The 11,293-nt window shown below is 50.3% G+C and overlaps 1 protein-coding gene across 1 annotated transcript in view; it reads right to left on the bottom strand.

Moving 5' to 3' along the window:
• Window positions 1–210: 210 nt before the first annotated feature.
• The window catches only part of NSG2 (neuronal vesicle trafficking associated 2), a 71,453-nt gene continuing 60,370 nt past the window's right edge, over window positions 211–11,293 (bottom strand). The window contains exons 4-5 of the mRNA XM_015451364.3: window positions 5,055–5,165; window positions 211–2,073 (exon numbers count right to left, since the gene is read on the bottom strand). Coding sequence (XP_015306850.1) covers window positions 1,882–2,073; window positions 5,055–5,165 — 303 coding nt within the window. The 3' untranslated portion in view covers window positions 211–1,881. The remainder of the gene's footprint in view (window positions 2,074–5,054; window positions 5,166–11,293) is intronic.

Below are 11,293 nucleotides of genomic sequence, written 5' to 3'. Positions count from 1 at the left end.
GGTACACCTCTCGGTCCTTCCTTAGGACCACAACACCATCTTAGGCCCCAGTGACCTGAGGATGGACATTGCCCTACAGTCCAATTCTAGCCCCAACCCAACAGGACACTGTAGGGCTCACCCTGCCCTCTGGGACCCCCACCCCCAGCATCTTCCCCATCAGGCTCACTGAGCAGTAGATAAAAGAACGTTGCAAAGGAAGGTCAAGACTCTCAGACACATCTATCTTTATTTGTTTCCTGTCAGAAAATTTCAAGAATTACACCAAAAAATACTTCAGCCTCTGCTGCCTACTGACAAAAATACACCACAAAATTATAAAGCGTTCAGCGGTTTTGCTAGGGACAATTTGTTATTCCGCTTTGGATGACAAATGAATTTACAGGTGACTCAGGGTGATGGGAGGTTGGGGGAGAAGGGAGGAAAAATCAGATGAGAGCGTTTGGCAGGATAGTTTGAGCTATGCTAGTCCTAGTACCCAGCTGTTGCATATGATGATTTCAGCAACACAGCAAGCCACAAAAAAATACCCTTTACATGACCTGTCGGAGACTCGTGAGGAAGCGGTACCACATCTCAAATAACCAACTCTCCCAGCCGGTTCTGGCCCTGTGGGTCCTGGAGCTGACACCCTGCAGAACTGGCCTCCCTGAAACGTTTATGAGAGGCAGGGGAATGCCTGATATGGTTCCAGGGAACTGGGAGGCCTGGTCAAGGCTGGAGGCTGCCTCCTTGTCAGGAGCTTCTAGAACTCAGTTGGGGAGTTTGGACAAATGTCCCCTTATAACACAACGAAGTGGGCAAAAGACAGTCCCATTTTTCAGCTTCCTTTAGAAATGATTTGGCATTGTGGCGGCCCTGATCTTCAGATCTCTTCCTGGCTGTCACCTAAGGCTCCTGGTTGGAATCCTATTGTTGTTGCTATTTTTAGCAGCACTTTGGGAAACAACAAACAAACAAGAACTGAAAAGTCGGTGCCTGTGCTTATCGCTGGTGGCCTAGTGTCACATGCCTGTCCCGTGCCTTCCTTCTTGCAGCCGCACCTTCCTTCCCTCCCTCTCTCCCCGCTGCTGTCTCATCAACATGGGCAGTATCCAGGTGTGGATCTAGAAAATGCAAGCAAAAGACAAAGAAACTCTGCCCACTCCTCAGCATTTGCTGATGCAGAACCCACCGCCGCAGGGTGAACATTCAGAGCCCAGGTCATGTGGGTCTGCCCAGGTCCTAGTATGGAGGCCAGAAAGTTTGTGCTCATCTTGCAAAATGCACCAGAGGACAGTACATTTCACTATGGGTTATGTGCATTCTGGGCTTAGTAATGCCAAAATCAGTTCTTCTCTCCAGCTTGGCCATTCCTCATTTCCTGCGTTCCTACCCTGCACACAGGCTAACCGAATAGTCCCAGTCTGTGTCACTCACATATTCTGCACCCCTGAACCCCCCACTGAAGCTACGTTTTCTTATCTAAGAAGCCCACAGAGTCTGTGCTCTTCACTGCCCTTCAACGTCTTCCGATGGAGCCAGTTTAATGCTTTTTGTTCATGTTCTTTGTTTCTTTCCTTTTCTGCTGTTACATTTTCCTAACAAAGAATAAGCAGTGGCTTTAAAAATATCTTACATGGGAACAATCAACACGAAACATGCCTTTGTACATGAGCCTGACTCGGGGACGAATCAACAATACCAAGGAACGAAAAGAAATATCGGTTCAGACAACTCCAGCACACACCATGTTTTCGGTGCGCTCCTCCCCCCACCCTGCCCCGCCCCGCCCCCGCCCCCATATCCCAGGAGTACAGTGTTGTCTTGTAACTGGAGCTTGGCTTAGCCAATGGGGGTCCGCCTCTCCACCCCGCCCCCCATTCTGGCTGGGGCAGGCCTCTAGTGGCCCTGGGTCTTGGGCGGCTTGGGCTCATGGATGACAGCGGCTGCCGACAGCCACGGCCCGATGGCCCGGGCAGTGCTCTGCTTGGCCACACTGTAGTGGCTGATGACTGTGTAGAAGCGGCTTCTGGAACTGGGGTCCTGGGAGGAGTAGTACGCATCCAGGGAGGCTGGGATACAGCGTTTGTGCTGAGGGAGAAAGAGACAGAGGCGGGGGTCATTCAGCAAACTGCTTCCAGCCTGCCTAGCAACACAGCCACCCTGACTAGGGCGCAGCTGCACTGGGCTGTGGCCAGAGGGCAGGTGACAGCTCCCGCCCTGGCCTGGCATGCAGCAGCCTTCCCAACACCAGCGCCAGCACAAACACCAAAGCTCCACTTAGAAGAAGCCAGACCACCCGAACCTGATACTGACACTGATTCGAGGCCAGCCTTCTCTGTGCACTGACTGTCCGGCTCTAGTGGATGCTCCAGGAAACCCCACAGACTCCCTCTAGCTGGCTGATTCGCCTATCCTCTGGTTGCCTCTCTGGGCTGTTGTTCATGGCCAATGACTATTTATTTCCTCCATTTTACACTTGCATCTCCTTTCTCTTATATCAAAAGTCTTGCCGGGTGCGGTGGCTCACGCCTGTAATTCCAGCACTTTGGGAGGCCGAGGTGGGCACATCACGAGGTCAGGAGTTCAAGACCAGCCTGACCAACAGAGTGAAACCCCACCACTACTAAAAATACAAAAATTAGCTGGGCATGGTGGCGCATGCCTACAATCCCAGCTACTCAGGAGGCTGAGGCAGGAGAATCACTTGAACCCAGGAGGCAGAGGTTGCAGTGAGCTGAGATGGTGCCACTGCACTCTAGCCTGGGTGACAAAGTGAAATTCCATCTCAAAAAAAATAAAAATTAAAATTAAAATTAAAAAAAGTCTTGGTTCCTAACAACATTCATGTAATGATGTATTTGCATTATCCTACAATAAATATAGAACAGTCACAAAACAGCACTAATATTACTACTATGAGGTAATGAACCTGGGGACTACTGGACAAACTTGGAGGTTTCCCTGCAGCTCCATGTGTCCTTAGAATACACTCCACCAAGGGTGGGAGGTGAACATGCTGTCATCTACAACCGGTTGAAATATTTATTTTCTTTGCACGTTTATGTCCTTAACTTGATATAGAGCTAGGTTCTTTAAACAACGAACCTCTTGCTTTTTCTCATTTATTTATTTTTAAATATGTCAAACATTTACATATTTCAAGGACAAATATTTAAGAAGATAGATCCGAAGAAGCCTTGTGTCCATCCCTTCCTCCTGATGAACCATTTTTATTAATTTTTAAAATTTATCCTTCCTGAATTTCTTTCCAAAACAATAAGCAAGTAGCGCTCACCTCCCCTTTGCCCACACACAGGCAGGACCTTCCTTCCATCATTCATCCTTACTGTCTTAAAGAGCGTTCTCTGTCCATGTATGTAGGCCTTCCTTCCTTATTTTCCCAGTTGTAGTGACGTTTGCTGTGTGGATGTGTCACATTTTATTCAACTGTCCCCTACTATTCCCATTGTTTTGAGTCTTCCCGAACCTCAGCTTCTTTTTTTTTGAGACAGAGTCTTGCTCTGTCCCCCAGGCTGGAGTGCAATGGCATGACCTCAACTTACCGCAACCTCTACCTCCCGGGTTAAAGCGATTCTCCCACCTCAGCCTCCCAAGTAGCTGGGATTACAGGCATGTGCCACCACGCCTGGCTAATTTTGTATTTTTAGTAGAGATGGGGTTTCTCCATGTTGGTCAGGATGCTCTCAGAACCTCAGTTTCTGACCACTTGGAGTGTAGTCTAGGAAGCCAGATCTGAACCCCCTCCATGGAAGTTTAGGAGGTCAGATTACACCCCTGGTGGAGTGTATTCTAAGGACACGTGGAGCTGCAGAGAAACCTCCAAGTTCATTCAGGAGTCTCCCGGTTCATTACCTCTTAGTAGTAATATTGGTGCTATTTTGTGACTGTTCTACATATATTGTAGGATAAGGCAAATACATCATTACATGAACGTTGTTAGGAGCCAAGACTTTTGATATAAGAGAAAAGAGATGTAAGTATATAATGGAGGAAATAAACAGTCATTGGCTGTGAGCAATGGCCCAGAGAGGCAACCAGGTGATAGGTGAGTCAACCAGCTAGAGGCGGTCAGATTGGAGTGTAATCCAGGCAGTGCAGAACCGAAGGATACACATTTTCAGGCTGGCACACTTCCTATTTGATCTCCCCACATCAAAACATAATTACTGTGATGTCTTGGAAAACCCTCTTAACTAAACACTCTCTACGTTTAATTCCTCATGTGTGAAATGGGAGTCAAAGAAACCGTATTTCTCAGAATGGTTGTACAGCCCAATTGAGATAATGTTTAAGGAAACATCCAGCAAAGGTTCTGATGTATTAGAGATACTCAGCAAATGGTAATTATAAATATTAATAGCATCAGCTGTGTTCGCTCTGAAACAGACTCTGTCTTTACTGCAACTAACATTTGTTGAGAGCGCATTATCTAATAGGCCCTTTGTTAACTGATTTTACTTAAATTCTCTCCTTAAGGTCTCCCAAAAATCCTGGGAGCAGGCATTATCAGCCCTCACTTTTCAGGGGAGAAAATGAGGTTCAGAGGGGCAAGGAGACTCCCGGAGGTCATGCAGCAGGTTCCGTTCTCTCAAAGGAGTTTAATCAGAGTGTGGGTCAAGGGGAGACTTGGAGACAGAGCTTCAAAGAACCTCAGAGGCACCAGCCCTGCCTTCACGCCTCTGGAGGGCCACTGCAAGGGTAAGCAAACAGCCATTGAGCCAAGAAGGCCCACACCAAGCCGAGCTTTTCCAAAATGGAACAGTCCATGTCAAGAGGTAGTAAGCTGCTTCCCTCATTGCTGATGTGCCATAGAAGCTGGACCATCTCCTGACCCTGGAGAGCACCCTCTTGGGGGAGGAACTCTACTGCCTACTGGAGACTGAGTCCCTCAGGAAAACTTGGAAACTCCTTGCCAAACATATATTCCATTTTAAACAGTCAGTAGGGAGGTTGTCATACTCAGAATTTGGACACCAGTGAAGAGAAGACATTGATTAACTCTCTTACTGAACTTGAAAGTGACCTGGGGCTACCCAACCACCTCTTACCTTATAGACGAATCCCTCTGGGCAGCTGTGGTCATAGGTGAAGGCTTTGTAAACCACCAGGAACACGATGCACGCAAGGAAAGCTAGGGCCAGGCTGACAAGGATGGTGACCTGGAGGAACACAAAATTGAGAGTCATCCAGCCTCAGTCTGCCCACCTTCAGTATCTGCATGCAGCCTTCAGAGCCTAGGACTGGCAGGCAGCATGGTGTGCTAGAAAGGGGGACAGGTCCAAGGAACTCGCTCTGTCTTGGCTTTGTTAGTAACTTGCAGTCTTAGGCAAATCACCTGTGCTCTTTGGGCCTGTTTACCCCTTCTTCAGGATAATCTCTGAAGCTCCGGTTTTGTTTTGTTTTGCTTTGTTTTGTTTGTTTGTTTGTTTGTTGTTGTGAGATGGAGTCTCACTCTGTCACCCAGGCTGGAGAGCTGGAGTGCAATGGCGCCATCTCAGCTCACTGCAACCTTCGCCTCCCGGGTTCAAGCACTTCTCTCTGCCTCAGGCTTCCAAGTAACTGGGATAACAGGCACCCACCAACACACCCGGCTAATTTTTATATTTTTTAGTAGAGACAGGGTTTCACCATGTTGGCCAGGCTGGTCTTGAACTCCTGATCTCAGGTGATCCGCCTGCCTCGGCCTCCCAAAGTGTGGGATTACAGGCATGAACCACTGTGCCCAACCGCTCCTTTCTGATTTAACATGTGATTTCCCCCTCATTTTACTTTTCCTGATAACTATGTGGGACATAGGGGGGTTGATCAACAAGCCATCACTTTCGGTGCTTCCTGCTTTCCATCCCTACCCCATGCCACCACTGGTGCATTCCAACCTTGGACATCAACTGCTTCTTTCACCTTTACTTGGACATCTAACACACTTTCAACACATTCCCAAACCAAATTCCCGCTCTCTTCCCAACCCAAACCTGCTCTACCTGCATTCTTCTTCATCTCAGAATATGTCAATTTCACATTTGCAGCCACTCAGGCCAAATATCCTGAAGTCATCCTTGACTCCCTTTTTCTCACACACCACATCCAATCTACCAGAAGAAACTATCATTTCTGCCTTCAAAGACACCCATAACCTGACCACTTCTTACCACCTCAATCACGTCCAACCGGGTGGAAGCGATCATCATCTCATCTGCGGCATCTAACAGCCTTCTAACTAGCGATGACTTCCCTGTCCTCGAGGGTGCATTCAGCACACAGCAACCAGAGAGAGCCTTAAAAAATCTAAAACAAAGCAGGGGCCAGGTACAGTGGCTCACAACTGTAATCTCAGCACTTTGGGAGGCCGAGGTGGGAAGATCACTTGAGGTCAGGAGTTCGTGACCAGCTTGCCCAACACGGCGAAACCCCATCTCTACTAAAAATACAAAAAAAAAAAAAAAAAAAAAGCCAGGGGTGATGGCAGGCACCTGTGATCCCAGCTACTGGGGAGGCTGAGGCAGGAGAATTGCTTGAACCTGGAAGGTGGAGGCTGTAGTGAGCTGAGATGGCGCCACTGCACTCCAGCCTCGGGGACAGAGTGAGACTCCATCTAAATAAATAAATAAATAAAAGCATGGCCCTTTTCTGCTCGAAAGCATGCAGTGGTCTCCAGCTCATTCAGAGCATAAACCCAGTCCCTACCCACTATCTGAAAGCAACCTTTAAAAAAATAATACACCACCAAACTAAGCGGGGGCACCATCAGGATTCATCTGAAACCAGTCACTGGTTAATGTCAGAGGCACCTCTAGGCTTGCACTGACCCCATCCCACCACCTATGTACACGGGGGCAGGGATGCCCCCACAACGCTGCAGCATCTAATATTACAAGCAGAATTTGTGTGTGTGTTATTTTTTAAAGCCAGTGTCCCTTTCAGTCAGTTGGCCCAGAAATATGGCAGGATTCTTCTCACGGAAGAAAGGTTCTTTTTGATTCAGGAAAAGAATAAAAATAACTTTGGGAGTGTCCATGCCATGTCTTTTCCACCCCAGGGCATGTTTATAAGGAAAGAAGGAGACAGGAGTCTACCTTGCTCCAAAAATACGAAGTTGTTTGTTGGCAGTTTTAAATACTGGACAGGAGGAATTTGAAAAGGAAAAGAGGAAGATGGATGTGAGGAGGATTCTGTCCAAATCTCATGGGCAGACACCGTCCATGAGCAATTCCTAATGAGTGTGTGTATGAAGTTTTAGGAGAGTACTGTTTTTAAGCTACGGTTGACACAATGTACTGTCCATTCTCTCCATTACCCCAAGCCAGCAGTTGAAGGCCGTTGCATGCTTATCAGCCTCCTGCCTTGGATTGCAGTGATAACAGTATAGGGCGAGATGGTGCAGAGATCAGTCCAGTTATCACACAGGCAAGAGGTGGAGCCGAGATGGAGAAATTAAGAGAAGTTGGACTTAAAGCAAGAGATACCCTGAAGACACACACGCACCCTAGGAACCTCCTATTTGAATAGTACAGGAAAGGGGGCCACCCAAAACCACGACCCACAAACGCTGAGGACCCAGGAACACATGATCAAGTCTACATGGAGTAGAGCTATAAAAAAATTTTAAATGCCCAGATTTCCCAATAGCCAAAAGGTAGAAACAGCCCAAATTTCCATCCGCTGATGAATGAATAAACAAATTGTGGTCTATCCATGCAGCGGAATGTTATTCAGCCATGAAAGGGAAGGAAGGACCAGCTGCAGATGCAGACGGCCCTTCCAAACGTGATGCTGAGCCAAAGAACCCAGATGCCAATGGCCACATGTCATGTGATTCCATCTGATGAGCTACCCAGAACGGGGAAATGCACAGAAGCAGGTGCAGACTGGAGCCTGCTAGGAGTAGGGGGTCTGGGGGGATGGGGAATGACTGATAAGGGGTATAGGGTTTCCTTTTGGGGTAATGAAAACGTTTTGAAACTAGACAGAGGTGATGGTTGCACAACATTATGAATGCACTAAATGCCACTGCACTGCTCACTTTAAAGTCGTTACGTTTATGTTACATGAGTTTTCTCTTAGTTTTTTAAGATAAATGCCCAGAGTTTAGGCAGCAGCCTGGCACCTGCAGCTCTGCCCTGGGGACAGGGAGCCAATTTCCTAAGTGGTGACCCTTTCTGTTAAAGGGACATTAAAATCCTGCTGGCATCCCATCCCCTCAAAGAGAACACACCTGGGCCCAGCCAAGAGAGTTGCCTATAGCCGCAGGCTCGTCCACGGACTACAGTGCAGCTGCAGAGCTCGTGTGTGCGCGGGAGGGAGTTCAGAGCCTCAGCCCCAGCCTGCCATTGCCTCCAGCCTGACGATGCAGGGTCTGAGGGAGCTGCTGGAAGGGTTCCCATCCCAATGACCATGTGCAACCCCAAATCTTGCCTAGGCAGAGTCCCAGGCCTCTTGGGAGACTCAGGAGCCGGGCAAGACCTCCCAACACAGGTATGGACATGCCCAGCCAGGGCTGGATGCGGCCCCTGGTCAGCAGCGGGTTAGTAAAGGGGCACTAGGAGCTGGTGCAGGACCCAGCAAGCCCGCCTGTGGGACAGGTTCCCTTTACAGGGTGGGCTGCTCCACTGCTAACGCCCCCTGAGTTAAGAAATCCCAAATAGGAACTACAGGGGCTGATTCACCAAAGCGCCACCAGGGCTAGAGAGCCCGAGCACAGAGCAGGCCTCCAGCAAATGCTTCTGGAAAAAGACAAGGGAGGGAGGGAGGTCCCTGTGAGGTAGTGGTTTCAAACCCTGCTTCACATTAGAAGCAGCTGAGGAGCTCAGAAATGCTGATGCCTAGGTTGTCACCACCCCCATGGGTTCTGATTCCATGGGTCCAGGACAAGGCTCTCCAGGTAATTACCGTGTGTAACCAGGAAGAGCAGCGCTGCTCTAGTAGGACTACCTGTGAGTGGTTCTCAAGCAGCTGCACATGTTAGAATCCCCTGGGATTCAAACGTTTCAAATGATCCTGGTGCTCTAGCCCCACCTCAAACCAATTACGCCAGAATCTCTGGGGGTGCAGTCCAGGCCTCGGCATGTTTTGAGGCCCCCAGGTGGTCCCCACATGCAAGCAGTCCTGTGTGCTGACACTTGCCGGGTGTCCTCCGTGACTGTCAGAGTCAAGGGCCTAATGCTGACTGGTTGCCACGGGTACAGCCCAGCCCGTGGGATTCACTTCCGCCAGCCCGCACCACATGTTCCACGACCCCAGAATTAGGCTGAATGGAGGCTGTTTTAGCTGAAGGAGAGTTTGCCTCCCTGTCCTGAATTTTCGTAACTTCTGCAACTAAAGGCCAATCATTCCCTAAGAGTCTGGTGAGGTCACACAGCACGTTGTGGTGAATCAGGCACAGGCTGTCTCTTGGGGCCTCACAGTCTATAGGGGGAGGGAGAGATAGACTGATGGGCGCAGACACTTGCAACACCGAGGCGACACCATGACAGGCCATCAGCACAGGGGGCTGCTGGACCTAACCAACCTGGGGGTGGGGGCATCAGGGACGTCCTCCTGGGGGATGTGACATCAGAAGTGACTTCATGGAAGAACATTAGGATCGGGGGGAAGAAGGCTCTGAGCAGAGGAAATGGCATCAGCCATGGACAGAACATGGAAAGCACATGGGCTGTTCTGGAAGCATCATAGGCCTTGGCATGACTGGCCCAAGGGTGTGAGTGATGGGGAAGCCTGGGGGCCTGGGCAGAGGGCAAAGAACAGATTACACTTGGGCTTGATCTTAAGGACAACAGAGAGCCAGTGACGGTTCTAAGCAGGGAAGTGACAGGGTCAGAATTGTTTTGGAGTAATGTCTCTGGGGCAACAGAAGGCCTGTTTGCAGGGGGATGGCTGAAGGCAAGGAGGCCAGTGGGAAGGCTGATGTAGTAGGGCGTGTCTCAGGTGCTGAGGCCAGACAGGGCAGTGAGGTGGAGTCAATGGCCTAAGATGTCGTAGGAGGTGAGCACAGCACTGCGAGACAAGAGGAGGCAGGGTCGGCTCAGGCCGGCGAGTTTCACAGGTGAGCTTTCTGGATTCTGGATGACGGAGTTGCCAATGATTGCTGGGGTGGGGCAGGAGCTGGGGAGTCCTCATTTGGTTCCAGGGCGAGATTTCCTACAGGCAGGTTTCAGTTCTGCGAGGCATCCTACTGCCCCCGGCCTCCCTTTCTGGTGGATTTGTGAAATTCAGGGGCCCCACGTGCCTGATCCCTGCAACAAAGCTCCCGCCATGCCGGGCGAGCCGAAGAGGGCTGGGGAGAGAAACTCCCACTTCCCCACAAAGCACCTCAACATGAAAGCCGGACTCCACATCAATATTTATTGACTCGGTTTGTATAACCTCCATCCTCAGAGACGTTCTAAAGCCCTTGGTTTCAGCTCTTGAATGTAACAACCTGAGCCTCGCAATAAACAGCTCGCTAGTTCTCCTGCGCTAGATTGGAGGGTTTCATTAGAGGCACAATCCTCACCACGGAACACACTCTTTCTGCACCCGTCTCCCCTCATCCACTCACTCAGCCACTCGTCATCCGCCCTCATCCACTCACTCAGCCACTCGTCGTCCGTTCAGTGCGAGTCTATTAAAGGGCCTACTGTGAGCCGGATGCTGTGCACAGTCATGGCCTCAAGGAGTTCACAGGGGGGAGAGTCAGACATTCACTGAGCAAATCACCAAAGAAATAACCACAAACCAAGCACTGAATGTGGTCTGAACAGAGCACACGAAGGTTGCTCTTTGATGGGGTGGTCCTGGAAGCGAGAGGGGACTGGGCTCCAGGCAACCCCAGGCCAGAGCATTCCAGGCTGTCCAGAGATCCTACAAGGAACAGGAGCTCGAGGTTCCAGAGGGCCTGGAAGGAGCAGTCTGGTTGTGACAGAGGGGACAAGGAGGAGAAAGCACTGAGGTGAGGCTGGAAGGAAGGCAGGGGTCAGCCCTGTAGGGCTTTGGAGGCCAGTATCACCCTTGTCCTGCCCAAGACAGTAGCTCCCCACAGAGGCAGCCCTGGTGCTGTCGGGGTAACACCTCCGCTCAGCCTGCACCCCCTCAGCCACCCTCCAGTCTCATGTACCTCTCCCCACTGGCTCACACTGTCCCCTCCAGCCCCGGCACCCTGAGAGTTCCTGCAGTTGCTTCTCTGGGCCTTGGGCCAGGCCTGGAGCCCCCATGTGCCCTTCCTCAGCAAGAAGAACATCTCCTCAGCATTCAGCTCCAGCCCTGAACCCCAATCTGTCCCTGCTCTGTAGCTGGGGCCTGCTTCAGCTCCTCC

The sequence above is a fragment of the Macaca fascicularis genome, chromosome 6 (assembly GCF_037993035.2).
Source record: "Macaca fascicularis isolate 582-1 chromosome 6, T2T-MFA8v1.1".
Classification (NCBI taxonomy): Eukaryota; Metazoa; Chordata; class Mammalia; order Primates; family Cercopithecidae; genus Macaca; species Macaca fascicularis.
This window is presented reverse-complemented; position numbering and strand designations above follow the sequence as displayed.